This window comes from Phodopus roborovskii, unplaced genomic scaffold (assembly GCF_943737965.1).
Source record: "Phodopus roborovskii unplaced genomic scaffold, PHOROB, whole genome shotgun sequence".
In the NCBI taxonomy this organism is placed as follows: Eukaryota; Metazoa; Chordata; class Mammalia; order Rodentia; family Cricetidae; genus Phodopus; species Phodopus roborovskii.
The window spans coordinates 1235561-1251415 of NW_026126603.1; the positions used below are offsets into that span (position 1 = coordinate 1235561).

Sequence of the window (15855 nt, forward strand, 5' to 3'; positions counted from 1 at the left end):
TTCTCTCCCCTCTTCATCTTCATGTTACAAATAATAAATAAATAAATAAATAAATAAATAAATAAATAAATAAAATCAACAATTAGTTCTCTTGGGGTAGAGTTCCTGTTGATTCCAACTTTCACCCCCCCCCCAAACCCTGCTTTCGTAAACTGCGAACTATTGGTCATCACCTCATAAGATCGAGGTTTACTAAAAAGTCACACAGTGTATCCAAAGATGCCTTTGAGAAAGACTGAAGAAAACCTACAGGATTTATTAGTAGGTCAGCAGAGTAGGAGAGGAAGAGGGTTGTTGCATTGAAATTTCAAAGTCCCATTCACAGAGGAAGAAACTCATTGGCCCTAAAAATCCCTCAAGGGTAGTTGTTGTACCCAATCACTGTTTTCTGGAGGTGGGATACCCTTTTTCAGGCGTCCATCTGAGCCACTCAATTGTGGGAAAACAGTATACTGTCGTCTCGTAAGGAACACTACTCAGAAACAATGGCTTGAGGTGACACCCATGAGATTTAGATGACCCTTAAAATCGCAACTGCTGTGGAAACCCAGAAGGCTTACCAAGTCTTTGGAGTGTCTGCCCCTGTGCTGGACCTCAAGCTCTGACCTGCAGCTTGAAAACTTGCAGCTGGAGGGCGCCAAGAGCGCGCCGGCCTTAGCCAGCTGCTGGAGAAGGTCGAGCGCAGGATCCGCAGCCCAGAGCCTCGGGATTCAGCGGGCCGCACAGGACGCGAGGACTGTCACTGCAGACGCCTCAGCTCACCAACCCCAGACACCGGCCTCTTTGGAGCTTCCGGCCTTTTCCTCCAGACTCCACAGCTCCAGATCCCGGGTGAGCAGCGTTCAGGGCAGAGAGCGATGTCTGCGGAAACCCACCGCGGTTCCCCCGGGAACCGGGTGCTTCTGTTCGCGCGTCTCTGTTGCATCTCGGCTGCGTTGGGGATGCTGTGGTCCCCCGTGTCGCTGGCATTCAACTTGGACGTGGATAAGCTCACTGTGTACACTGGCCCCGAGGGCAGCTACTTTGGCTACTCTCTGGACTTCTACATACCTGATGCACGCACGTAAGTCTCTGGGTTGGGTTGGTGGCTCGCTCTGGGAGGGGGGGGGATCCTAGTCCCTGCACCCCAGAGGAAAGGGTGTCTAAGAGTATAGCCAGCTGCCCACTCAGAATTAGATTCTTCTTTCTGCCTGCTACCAACTTCTCTCAAGGCTCATGCTAGATTGATGAGCCCTGTGAACCTTGGAGATGCTCCACTTGTATATAAGTCCGGATTCAAAGACAGAAGCATCATACAAAGGAGAGAATGGGACCGCACAGATTCAATTTAAAAATAAAGACCACAGCACAACTCCTAGCAACTAAGGTCAGGGTGCATGCACCTTAGGTTGCAAGCAGTTGGGATCTGTCCTCTGCTTTCCCCATCAGTCTCCATTTACCTCCATCTAGATAGCCAGAGCCGTTAGCAGCCTTTTCCAAAACCCTGTTTCTGATGCTCATAGTCTTCCAAAGAGGAAATCAAGTTTGACAGTCTTTCCATCGTAAATCAGTTTGTGCCCCCACTCCTACGGCAGTCCTGTGGGCATGCTGCTATGGGCTGAATTCCGTGCGCACAGGTTTATGAACCCTGAGGAGTGACTTTCTCCAACCCCTTTGCAGAGCCAGTGTCTTGGTGGGGGCGCCCAAAGCCAACACTAGCCAGCCGGATATCGTGGAGGGGGGAGCTGTCTACTACTGTCCCTGGCCTGCAGAGGGATCTGCACAATGCAAGCAGATACCGTTTGACACCACCAGTAAGTGATGCTATTCTGCACTGTGGCCCCTGGTTAAAAAGAACCAGAGCCACTCCCGCGGCAGCTTTGCCTTCTCTTTGCCCTTTTAACATAAATCTGAGTGTTTGGGTGCATCCGGTAACTTCTGTTTCCCTACTGTTCAGAGGTGAACATTAACACGAAGTGGATGTTTGGGGGGAATAGAAAGTTATACAAGCTTGTGGAGATAGGTGGCGCATGCCTTTCTTTAATCCTAGTGCTTAGCTGGCTGAGGCAGGTGAGTCTCTGTGAGTTCAAGGCCACCCAGAGTTATCTTGACTGTACAGAGAATCGGGTTATCTTCAAACACAGATTTGGAAAAGGACTTGCTTCAGAACATTTGTAGTTCTCTATTCCTAAATCCAGAGGCCAGACTTCCCCTGCAGCAGACTGCAAGTAGGGGTGTTTGCCGTTCTAATCCTTCACAGAAAGAATTTTCTTTCAAACTATTGGTCATTGAATGCAAAATACTACAGGCAGAGTGTAGATGGATTACATTCACTTCCAAAATCCCCAGACAGATGTTTCTTATTTAATTAAAGAGAAAATAAATTTTAAACAATTCAGTCTGGTTATGTTTCGTCTGCTGTTTTCTCTTTGGATCCTAAGAAAATAATTTAAAAGTAATGTTTTGAAAACATTATCATCAGTGTTTTAGCTTGTACCACCCAAATGTTAGTATTCAAATGATACATATCAGAGAATAAATTATCTCTTTTAAAAAATGCAGAAATGTCAGATTAAATGACGGGTTTGATGGACAGTTGTTTAAAATACCTTGTACATGGCACAGCTATTTTATGATGTCATTCTTGCTTTTCTTGTGGTTTTGTGGTTATCTAGATGCTGTGCATCTAGAATTTATATAGAATGTCCATTGTTACAGAATTTTGATGAAGTTGATTGGGTGGTATGTACTTGTGACTTTAATTTGTATCATTTATATTGAGGAAGAAATAATTCCAGGACTAGGAATATGGGAATAATTTCAAAGAAAAAAATATGCAACCCTTACTTTGAATTGTGAACTAATTAGGAAAATGTTTTATAGGAGCAATTTTTGAAATTGTATTTCCATGTCCATCTATGGGCACGATATCTTGTTCGTGGTATTTCATTAAATCAGTTATTTGATGCCAGGTTTATAAGCCTTTATTTTACACTCAAGTTTAGCAACTGGAAAATTGAAAGCTTTTGTGAACAAAACCATGAAGTTTGAGCTCTTTTCTGATTTTTAGTTTAAGAACAAACTTCTGGGGCTGGGCATATGGCTCAGTGGGTAAAATGCTTGATGCATAAGTATGAAGACCTGAGTTGTGATCCACAGCATAGTAACAAAGCTGGGCATTCTGGGGTGTGGCCATGTTCTCAGCAGTGGCTGGGGTAAGCAGGGGGATTTAAGGTCCTTCCTTCCCCATGAGCCGATCTCAGCCGAAACAGGGATCTCCAGCATTCATGAGAGTCTTTGCCTCAAACAATAAGGCAGAGAGTAACTGGGGAGGATAGACCCTTGAACTCTGGCTTTCACATATGTTACTCGGGGAAATACATTTGCACACATATGTGCACACATGTATATACCATACACACAAGTACACACAAAGACTTCATCTAAGATTTGATCATATAAGCATGAAAATAATGCCATTTTAATTATATGACCCCACATAATTTGTATTTTTGAAGATTTATTTGTACTTATGTGTGTGCATCTTCTTGTGTATGTTACATGTGTATCGGTGCCCATAGGGGCCAGAAGAAGGTGTCAGATCATCTGATGCTAAAGTCATGGGGGTTGTGAAGCTAATGATGTGGGTGCTAGGAACTGAACTCAAGTCCTCTGGAAAGATAGAAAGCAGTCAATCACTCGGCCATTTCTATTGCCACTAATCTCTATTTTTAAAAGGTAATTTAAATTAAAACCTTGACACAAAGATAAAAACCATTGTACTATTTGAATTTGCATTCAAGAAAAGAAATGTTTCCATTTTGAAATGTTTTTTAGCCAAGTAGCAATGCCTAGTCATGAATTTAATAACTTTCTAGAACATTCCAAAATGCATGAAATCAAGATGTAGTTAATGGTTCTTTTTTTTTTTTTTCATTTGATAAAAGAAGAATTGATGTCTGCCTAGATAAGTGATACCTGGTTATCTTTGGAAGTGCTAATCTCAGCTGATCTCATGATTTAGGAGATAAAAGCCCCAGAATCCAGGCATCAAACTGACTTTTAAATTGACTTCTCCAGCTAACAATGTTCCATGTTAAATTACAGTAGTTAATATTTTCCAACATTCACTCTAAAGCAATTGTTTGGAGCTTTGAGTTCACTTTTCTTTAGCAAACAAATGCTGAACACTTGTGTTTGAATTTCCAGAATGGTTCACAGGAATGCACTTAACCCATATTGTAGCTGAATTTATATTTGCCACAGAACAGAGGGGGGAAAGCGAGGACAATTTTGGCAATTACACAAGTAGGAAAACACGACCTCGAAAAAAGACCTCTGTTACTTGTAGAATGTTGAAGGTATACATGGCTTCTCTTTATGGTTCTGAAGACACAGCAGGGTATCTCAGCACTCAGGCATTGGAGTCATGTTTTGAAATGTATACAGGGTTTCTGTTTTGTTGTTTATGTGGAGAGTCAGTAATCAAACCCTGTGCCTTGCAGGTACTAGCCAAATGCTGTGCTCCTGAGCTGCATTCCCAGCCTCTAGATGTATAGAGGTTTTTACTAAATAGAAATGTGCATTTATTGCACTTCCCAGCCACAGTCATAGTAATTTGAGAATTCATAAATGGAACAAAGTGAAGGAATGGAAGGGAAAAAGAAGTGGATATTACTTAAATAATTACAAAAGACGTGTGTGTGTGTGTGTGTGTGTGTGTGTGTGTGTGTGTGTGTAAGTGCGAATGCACATGTGTTTGAGAATGTCTGGAGACGGGAGCTGACTCTGTGTGCCTTCTGCAATCTCTCTTCACCTCCATATCTTTAACTGACTGTCTCTTACTGAACTCTGTCCCTGGCCTGGGAGCCCCAGGGATCCTCCTGTCTCTGCCTTCAAGCACTGGGAGTACTCCCCCCAGTGCCTGGTGATCTACCTCAGCTCTCCCACTTATGCAGCAAGCACTTTGTTGGCCAAATCCTCTCCTCAGCTCCAAGAATTTTATTTTATTTTTTTTCAAAAGCAGTGGAGTAAGAAAGGCTGCACAGAATTTGAGAGAAATGAAGGATTCAGGCTGGAATTAACACTTCAATGATGTATGAAAGAGAGAAGTTTCACTGAAAACAAAGAGAAATCTCTGGGAAAGAAAAAAAAAAATCCCTTTGTCAGCCAAAAGGGGGTACTGTGAGTCCACAAACAGTTTTTGTTTGTTTGCTTCTTGTATGTTTTGTTTTGTTTTGTTTGTTTGTTTGTTTGTTTGTTTGTTTTGAGGAGAGTTGAGTGAGAAGCCAGAAGCCCAGAGCTCGGGTGTATGCTCCTGAGTGGGTGCTGGTACTCCATTCCTAATTTGTTCAGTTATTCTATTCACATGGCCTAGGAAAGTGGAATTGACAACAGCTACAATTTGATGCAAAGATATGATAGCAAAGAAGGGCCAACAGAAGCCCTCAGAGTTGAATTTTACTTGAGAGCAGACTGATAAGTAGAGGGGAATATTAGAACCCAGGCTGAAAGGCAGCAGGCATTACCAACTCTGGATCTCTCACGGTCAGCGTGTGGATGCATGGACTTTTGACTCCTACATAGCATCCCCTTTGTGCTCATGTTCATTGTTCCTAATCTCTTACACAAAACAACTATGTAAAAATCATTTTCTGAATCAAGGAGCCAACCCCCAAACTATGGCTGAGACCATATGATGGCACAGTAGCAGCCATAGGCTATTTTCTGAATTCCTTCCAGAAATGGGAGAAAACTGGCCTTTTGGAGTACAAGTTCGGGATTACAACTGGGCCTCTTGAACCCAAGAAACACCGAGCACCTGCCTTCCCTTTCCTCTTGTCCACCCTTACCTGCCCATTATAGCTGGATCTGCAAATCTCAATGTAAATGTCTTCTTCGTCCAAGAGGCTAAACCAAGAAGCAATTTGGACAAGGGTTTTGGAGAAACCAGAGGTTTAGAAGTAGGCTTGTTCTGGGTGGAAATTATGGAATGTAAAGTCCCTGGTTATTTTCATTCCCACTGAATCTTTGCTCTGAGTCTCCAGTGAGTAACCCCCTGAGTTTTCCTGGAAAAATGAAAACAATGCCTTTTTCTTGAGAAATTAAGGACTGTGACTTAGGGACACGAGCAAGGTGGCATCCGAGGAACAAGGTATAGTGTCAGGCATACATGTGTACTGTGTTGCCAGTATTCCTCTGACACTACCCACTGTTCATGTCTTTTCTCTGTCTGCTTTTCTCATTACATCTCAAGGCAAGACACCCAAGAAAATCTGATTTTTCAGTGAAGTTTGAATTTGTCCTAGCCTTGGGATATCTACCATTTACTGTTTTGCTGGTATAACCAAGTGTTCCCATGTTAGACACCCAAGCAATTAGCTATATATTTTAGTCTTGGTGCCTACCTTGATTTACTTAAGACAAACTGCCTTCTTTTAAAAGTTACCTGTTAACTTAATTCCTTTCATTAACTGATCATCATTTTATTTTTACCTCATTAATCAACATGGATTTTATTTTTTACTATATCAAGTGATAAATACAAAACTAGAGGAAGTTCCCAATAGCCTAGGACTTCAAACACAGTAATACCATCAAATTCTGGTCCTTTCAAGTCCAGAAAGAAGGATTTTAAAGGAAGCATATGGCGGTGGGGGAGGTGCAGAGAGCAGATAATTTTCCTGCTCTGTACAGAATCAAGTGGTTCCAAAGAAGCGCTTCTCTCTCCCCCTTCTGTCTTACCCTCGTACTTCAATGGGATGGAATCCCTTCTAGTTGCCGAATCGATTTCTTTCACTTTTGCCTCTAAACTGTGCCCCTGTCATACAAAGCATAAAACCTCACATCTGCCACATGCATGTGAAGCTCCAAGGCTCATTTCTTTTTTCCCCTCCACTTTGCAATGTGTGGGCGACATAAAGATCAGTAGAACAGACTCCTTCTGGCAGTGAATGGGATGAATGAAATAGACACTTTCAGCCACGGATCACGAAAGGGTAAATGGTTGACCACTGTAACCCAGCACCATCCTGAAAATATTTGACAGTTTTTGATTCTCAAGTGACACACTTGGAGGAGAAAGCTAATGGCATGTGCTAGTATATGGTAACAATTGTCACAACAGTAGTAAGTGCAGTTAGACAGCTGGGATCCATGCTTAGCTGGGGATCCACATGGGAGAGGGAACAGGAAGTGGTGGGAGGTGCTGTTGGGATAAGCCTACCGAAAAAGGCTTCTAGAATTTGTCTCAATATAGTATCTTTGTGAAAGGGGGGGGGGGGGTTAGGTAATTCAGTTGGGGCGTTTCAGAGTTCCAGAACGGCAAGGTTTTTGCTGGGGTTGGGCTTGGAACATGGAGTCCCTGGTTTTGTGGGATCTGTTTTCCTTTGTGTTGCCTGAGCCCACAGCATGCGCAGCTCTCAGCTGTGACAGTGGGGCTGGCTTGTTTTGTGATAGTGTGGGCTGTGCCGCTTTTCTCACGTGTGAGGTGGGAAACATGCTGGCGACAGGAACCTTGCTTTTCCAGTCTCTCCCTCTCCTTGCACCCATCCCAAGGGGTGAGGGGAGATCATATTTTGTTCAGCAACAAAGGGAAAGGAAAATATAGGCCAAGCTACTCAAGCCAATGACAAAAGGAACAACATGAATGTGACGGGACTCAGGAAGACAGAAAGCCATACTCCAAGGAGTTCAGTTGAAAGGAAAATGGGGGAGGGGACTCCATGATAACCTTCTCCTTTGAAGGATCCACAGCAGAGCCAACAGTGCTGGTGCAGACCTGTAATCTCAGCTACGTGGAAGCCTGGGGTTGGAATATTGACAAGTCAAAGCCTGCACGGGCTACAGAATGAGTCCAATTCCAGCTTGAACAACTGAGACCCGTCTTTAAAAGGAAAAGCCAAGGTAGGGTGGAGCTATCACTTAGTGGTAGAATGCCTAGTATGTGAGAAGACATAGGATCAATCCCTAGCACAGCAAAGTGATGAGGATAAGGAATGATAAGGGATAAGGGACATATCTGGTTGGCAGAGCGATTTCTTCATATGGATAAGGCCTTGAGTTGAGTACCATCAGCAAATAAATAAGTGAAGTTTTACTACTCATAAATATATACAGATGAATACATGTGCAGAAATATTTATATATATTAATATGTGGAAGGAAATATGTATATGAATGCATATGCAGAAATATTATTAGCCATATATACTAATCCTGTCTGATCAAGACTTGTTCAGCTGACCCTCTTCTTTTCCTGGAGGCAACCATGCTCAAATATGCTGGCCTCATAGAGACACCCACCACCCATTCCTAAAGGAATCTCCATTGGCTTAGACTTCTCTACAACAAACACAACTGAGACCTGATAGGGGAAGGGAGGAGGCAGTGGACCCCACAGTGCTTAGCAACCAAGGGAGAGGGAGGAAGCAATTAGAAAGAGGAAGCCCTTGAAACTCCAACTAGAAATGGGAAACAGATCTGCTCCACGGCTAGTTGAGTAGTATGAACACTAGGCGCCTGTTGCTTAATCTGCAAAATTCTTTCAAGAAGCTGGAAGTCTGTGTGAGGGAACAGGCTTCCAGGTTCTTGGCAAGGACACTCCAGACAACAGATGCAGTGTTCTGAGAGAAATATTGAAAATCATCTTGTGATTATTCTGAAAGAAGAAAACAGCACTTTGACATTCAAACTGACTGGCTGAGCTGTGTACTTGGAGCCCTGTGTCAATGATGAGGGCAAGGAACATGGGAACACTGTGGACATGTCTGCTTAGATAGGCTCACCTGATACCATCTGGTTACAGAAACAGATCTTACACAAGATACATAGAAATCTAATGATAATTTCATTAGCAGTATCCATTCATCTTTAAACCAACAAGCATGTTTAGTACATTTAATGAAAATGTCTAATTTTTCAAAATTCAATTTAAGCACATGCTTACCAAAAACATGTGTACCTGCATGTGAGGTGTATCTGCATAATGAATTCTAAAATAGAATAGAAGTAATGTCAGCTGTAGACCATATTATAAGGAGACTTGAGATAGGCAAACAAACTGATTCACTGATAAGTGGTTTATATTCAAAACATTCTACCTCTCTCACCAGTTCCGCACTGTTATGAAATGCAGATGGGAAGAGCTTGTGTGAATGTCACTAGACAGTCCGGGGAGAGTGCAGTTCAATCTCAGCCATGCAGAAAGGCCAGAACTGGGATCTCTGATGCTAAGTGTGGCACCCCAGAGGTCTGTCAAGATGAGAGACATTTCTAGACCCATATACATTGCCAAAAGTGATTTTTTGCCCTTTGGATTATTTATGTAAAGATAAGGTGTCCATTACAAATGCTTGTTGAGCATTCTGAAAGGGAGGGATTAACTTTAAAGGGACAGCAGGAAGGAGTTGGGACAACTTAGTGGAACTTTCTGCATATTTGACTAAATGTAACTGGTGAAATTCATAGAGGTACATAAGAGTGGGTTTTCCTGTAAGTAGCAACAACCAAACTTAAAAATGGACAGGAAAGAAAGCCTATTTGGAAAACAATATATAACAAGAAAGTTATATATTTTAATATGATCAAATTTAGTTTTGTAGCCATTGTCTTGAGCATGGGGGCATTAAGATCTTTAGGCTATGGAAACTTCTGATCTAATAAAACGGGAATGTCTAAGAACACATAGTTTGAATGATGAGTGCAAGCCATTTTCTCTGAATAATAGTGAACAATTACAATTGTGGGACCATCTTCATCATTCTTTAAATAAAGCTTGATATTCAGAACGTACCTGTTTAAGGGAGCTGTGAGTGCAAACATGTTGAGAAAGAATGCAGCTATTCATTGAGATGTCCTAACCTGCAATTCCCCAGCTTGTGAAATTTTATTTCATCCATAGTCACCAATCTGAGTTCTCACTTCAACCACAGTATCTTAGATATCAAAATGAGTGCAACTGCACTGTACAACATTTACTTAGCAATTTCAGGCTGATTTTTCTTTATTTCTGGTATTGATATATGGGCACAGACTCTTATATGATACTGTATAAATCAACAATGGTGTCCTGGGACAATGAGACCAGAGAAAATGTCACACAGCATTACTACAGCAATCTGTGTATTCAGGGACCCTATGTAACCCATGCTCCATCTACCATCCACAAGGTCTAGTAAGGGAAAATCCTAATGGCCAGGCTGTGGTTCCGTTTTACCTGCCTCCATTACCACCTCTCAAAATTAACCAGATGGCTCCATTCTAAGACAGCCCCCTGCCACGCTGCTTAACCAGCTTATCTTCCTATCACAGCACAGTATGCCTTCTTCCCCATCGCATACATGTTCCAATTCACATTGGGCTGTCTTGTGGTCTCTTCTGTAACCATCTAGAACAACTTATCTTCCAGAAATGATTTTTGATACTTCCTGCTTACCCTTCTTATGCTTACCAATGGGATATGTTTCTAGAATTCTAAGAGGAGATGGCCACAAATCCATTTATGAAATAAACACAAAATAATTTCAACAGCCTAAATATGATAGCCAATGAAATTAAGGCCACAATTCACACAAAAATGATATAATTATAAGGCTGAAGTCTACAAAGGATCAACATGAACATGACAAGTTATTTTTAGTTTAATGTTAGTTCAAAAATTCAGAACAGTGTATATAACTTTTAAAGAGTACTAGAAGGGAAGTGCAATGAAAGGCTGCCTGATTAATATGGGTTCAGGGTTGAAGAGAGATCTCAAATGCTTGCCCTGCCAGCATGAACACCCATGTTTGGGCCCTGGAACTGATATACAAAGTTCAGGTCATTGAAGTTATTTGTAATCTTAGTGCTGGGGAAGCGTGGCTGGGGAAGCCTCAGGACAATACCAGGTGTTATTTCTCAGGTGCTCTTGTCTCCTCCCAATGACATGCACACATTTGAGACAGGCACTCTCACTGAACTGTAACTCACCAACCCTGTTAGGATAGCTGACCAGCAAGTCCCAAAGACCCCCCAGCTCTGCTTCCCTAGTGCTGAGATTACAATTGCTCACTACCTTCCCTGGCCTTTAAAAACACAGATTCTGGGGGTAGAACTTGGGTTCTTGTGTTTGCAAGGCAAGTACTCTGCTGCCTGTGTCTTCTCCTTAGCACTATGACAATACCCTTTGTCCTTGAAACCACCTTTTATCTCCAACACATGCAATAACAATGTCATCTAAGGGGAACAGTAGAGTTTTAAATACTTAGTTTTAAATACTTAAATCGTTAGTTTTAAAAACTTAGTGACATTTCACAAACAGGTTGTTTAGACCCTGGCATATGGCCACAAAGAGAGCCTTGGCCTTGCCTCTATAGAGTGTGTAAGGAAAAGAGAGACAAGCTGAGGAGCAGAGAGAAGGGCATGTGTGTATGTATGCATGGGCATTTATTTCAGACTGGGTGGATTATCAGGGTCATCAGCTTTCTATCACTACTACAGAAAACTAGCATGCACCTGAGGGGCTTTAAACGGCACACATGGATTGTTGTACTGCTCTGAAAATCCAAGTCTAAAACTTGTCTCCCTGAGCCAAAATCAAGATCTTGGCACAGCCATGTTCCTTCTAGAAGCTCTTGGGAAAAGCTGTTTCCTTGATTTTCCCAGGCTGTACACTGCCCCCAAGCTCCGGCTGGTGGCCCTTTCCATTTTTAAAGCTCGCAGTGTTGGCCATATGTGTCTCTGTGGCTCTCTTCTGGGCCTCTTTTTTTTTTTCCTTTTTTCTTTTTTGGCTTTGCAAAAGTCCTGTTATTACATTAGAACACATTAAAAAGCAGGTCAGGTGATTAACATTCAAGTCTACAGCAGACATGGCTCCCCTTCATTATTACTTATAACTGATATGCAGGACTGTAGACGTGAAAGTTATTATTTTGCTTAACCCAGCAGGTCTTCACTGAGGGGGCAATACTTGAGAATGGGCCTGAGCTGAGTGAGGCCTATGAGGGAGAAGTATTGTAGAGTGTTGTCCAGGTTAAAATCTGGAGGTGAGTATATGTGGGCAATACAGAAAGGTACAGAAAGGCCTGATTAGAGAGAAGGGAGTCCAAGAAAGAGTAGAAAATTAGATCTGGGAGACTTTGGAGGCAAGACTGAGCTATGATCCCTAAGCCACATGATCCTGAAGGCCAATGGCCTCTGTTTGTATTTATTCACATATGCATAGTACACACACACACACACACACACACACACACACACACACACACACACGCACATGCACACACTAAAAAAAAAAAAGACAGGTCTAAAAAGGAAATGTACAAATGTGTCTCACAAAGGTTGGTAATTGTGTGCAGCCAGCCTTTTAACTATGATTATTTGAGATGCTGTGATGGACACTCTTAACGCAAAACATTTCATGCCACCTGTTAAAGACTTTGTGGGAATCATGGTTTCCCAGTAGTCCTCCATAACCACAGGGTCATATAGTTTCCCTGCTCCCTCTCCCACAGCTGATTTCTGAGCCAACTGGATCCATTGGTTCAAACAAACAAATAAACAAACAGCATGTGGAGTTGGGATATTTCTAGGGTAGTGAATCTGGGAGGAGGTGCAGGGGAGTGGATTTGAACAAAATACATTGTACACAAGTCCAAACTTGTTCTCAAAGTTAAAAATAACACCTCAGTGGGTCCCCACTGAAAGCATAGTTACCAAAATAGCTGAGATATGTAGACATTGTATGTTTTACAAAGGCAAATGTATAAAAGGACATCTCTTCATCTATCAAGGAAACATGGACGTTTTAAAGTACATGCACAATGCATACAAACTAAGTCAACATTGTGCTAATGCAATTTCATGGAGTCAAAAGAGCAAAAATACATAAAGTGAACCAGAACCTTCTAAAGTCTTCCTAAAAGCCTCAGGCCATTTGGATACAGTACTCTCCTCTGAAAACACACTTAAAATAATGCCTTAGCAGGCTTCCACGCATTTGTTCTGCCTGACATGATGCAGCCATTCTGTATGTAGCCAAACCATGCAAATCTTTTCCTAGAACTTGACTTTCCTTCCTGCCTTTCCCCTTCAGAGGGAATTGTGGTTTGGAGAATTTGGGGGTTTCAACATTTGGCACTGTAATCTTCCAGGACTGTGATTTCAAAGATTTTAGATTTTTGGCATTATAAACCTTATGGGTTTTCATATTTCAGAATTTAAACATTTAATATTATGACATGGGGTGTGTTTTCCAGGATTCCCAACAAGCACTAAATTATATGGCACTTTAATATTCCGGGTTGAGATTTGGTTTTGTACTAAAAGAAATGTACAACCAATGGAAAGTTTTGTTTGATTTGTGTTTTTTTTTTTAAGATAAGTTAAGCTTTTGGATAAAGAGTAGACTGTCACCAAGCCAGAACAGAAGCCAAGAGATAAGGCAAGGACCTCTTACCACTGCCCAAGAAAGAAATACAGTTTGACATGAGTAGGAGCCATGAGGGGTGAGAGACGGGTGGAGCTGGATTTCACATTTCAGTTAGTAGGATCATTCTGGATCAGATGAGAATGAAAGAGAAAGAAAAGTTTGACCTTAGCTCCCGGGGTAACTGGAAAGAGGCTGAGAACAGTGGAAAAGGAACATGCCTTGGAGGGAATATCAAGAGCTGAATCAAGATATGTAAAATTTGAGATGCTTATTTGACCTCCAAATGAATGTCAAATGGACTGATGGATAAACACAGGCCTTGTACAAGATGTCTGGGATTTTAAATTTGGAAATTGTGTATAAATGATCTTTAAGACAATGATTTACTTATGGGGCAAATGTGGACCAAGAATAGAGCAGCAAAGTGAGGAAACAGAAAAAGGATGATCTCTAGGTTGAAACTTAGTCATAGAGCCACCCCAACCTCTAAAAAAGATTGGGCATTTTAGTGGCATAAAGAAAATGACTCCCAAAGAAGTGGTATTTTTAGGAGATGTGACCTTGTTGGAGTAGGTGAGGTCTTATTGGAGAAAGTGTATTACCATGGAAGCAGTCTTTGAGGTCTCATATATGTTCAAGCCATGCCCAGTGAGATAGACCACTTCCAGTTGCCTGTAAGATGTAGGACTCTCAGCTCCGTCTCCAGTACCATGTCTGCCTGCACCCCCTCTATGTTCCCACCATGATGAACCTCTGAACTGTGAGCTACACTAATTAAATGTTTTCCTTATAAGAGTTTCTGTGGTCATATTGTCTCTTCACAGTACTAGAAACTCCAACTAAGACAGGTATAAAAGGAAGTGTGCGAAGTATGGAGTGTCCTGTTTGTGAGCTACCCTAATTAAATGTTTTCCTTGTAAGAGTTTCTGTGGTCACATTGCCTCTTCACAGTACTAGAAACTCCAACTATAAAACAGGTATAAAGGGAAGTGTGCAAGGTATGGAGTGTCCTGTTAGATGAAAGCCAAGATGCCAATAACAAATGTGATGTGGGCTGAAAAGATTTGTTTTGGTAACTGAAAGTTATGTGTTTGGTTTTAAGAAGTAATTTCAAGGGAATATGTCAAGAAAAGATTTGGAGATGGTAATAGGATAGAGCAAGCATGAGAAGTTCTAAGTGGGGCCAAGGAAATGTAATAATCAAGTAACTACCATAGCATGATTGCAATATTATGGAAATTTACCAGAGGAAATGCAATCGAACAATGTTGACTAAAAGAGAGGGTGATACACATAGATGGAATGGATGGAGTTCTAAAATAACAGAAAGTCTAGCCTTGGAAAGCTGCTCATCCATAGTCCTAGGTGGAATAAAAAACAAACATTAAAAAAAAAAAAAAAAGCCTAGCTGTGAGTGGCTGATGCATTACAGGTTGCAAGAAGAAAATGACCTTTTGCTTAGCTCTGTCTTCACATTTTATTAGTGAAATAAAAAAAAGTCATTAGCTGAGAGCAAGGAGGTAGAGAAAGTTTGGAAGAGGTGAAAATGTGAACAGAGCACATGGAGTATTGAATAACAGAACAACGAGGTACTTGTTGAATGAACGTACCTTTGTCTCTGCTTACCACATTACATAGGTGTACCTGGGTGGGGTAGAATTAAAGAAAATCTCCCAGAGGAAAGCTCATCTTGGATGTTAATCTTCCAAAGTATAAATTGCAGACAGAGAAGTCTTGAATTCTGTAGTGCCTATTTTACCATTAGGAATAGTTCTTTAAAGAAGAACCATAGTATGGCATAGATGAGATGACTTAGTAGTGAAAGGTACCTCCTGCACAAGCCAGGCAACCTGAGGTGGACTCCTAGGGCCCACAAAACAGGAGAGAATCAACTCTATAAGGTTGTCCTGTGACCTCCAAACACATTGTGGCATATGCACAGGCATACACAAACAAAATATATTTTAAAAATTTAAATTACATGATCTGTTTCATTAGATTAATGATTGGGGTCAATTTTACTATATCATCTTCTTACACAGGAGATGAAATTCTAAGGAATAATGAATCAAGCCAAGAGGAGGTAGCTTATATACATTTCCAAGTGCTACCAAGGGAAGCTAGTTTACATAGCCCTAAATCTGAAAACCAATCAGATACTGAGGTCATATTGGTATTTTCATTAGCTAGTGACCTTCCTAGGACCGCCATACTTAGACATTTTCATTACTTAATGCAAATAAATGATTGGGCACTAAATAGAAACACACTGTGCCTTTGACAACTAAATGTGATACATAAGTGTGTGTGCGTGTATCCATAGCTGGGGTTGTTAGGTAAGAGAAAAAAAAATCTCAGCCAATGGGAATATAGCTGAGATGTAGAAATTGAAGTTAAAGTTGATGGTTTTATCACTCCAGTCCAGCCACAGTCAGCTCTGCCCCTCAGCCAATGTGCCACACATGGGA

The 15855-nt window shown here is 41.5% G+C and overlaps 1 protein-coding gene across 1 annotated transcript in view; it reads left to right on the forward strand.

The window, feature by feature from the left end:
• The first annotated feature begins 755 nt into the window (after positions 1 to 755).
• The window catches only part of Itga8 (integrin subunit alpha 8), a 169399-nt gene continuing 154299 nt past the window's right edge, over positions 756 to 15855 (forward strand). The window contains 2 exon segments of the mRNA XM_051205834.1: positions 756 to 1063; positions 1660 to 1793. Of these exon segments, the coding sequence (XP_051061791.1) occupies positions 858 to 1063; positions 1660 to 1793 (340 nt within the window). The 5' untranslated portion in view covers positions 756 to 857.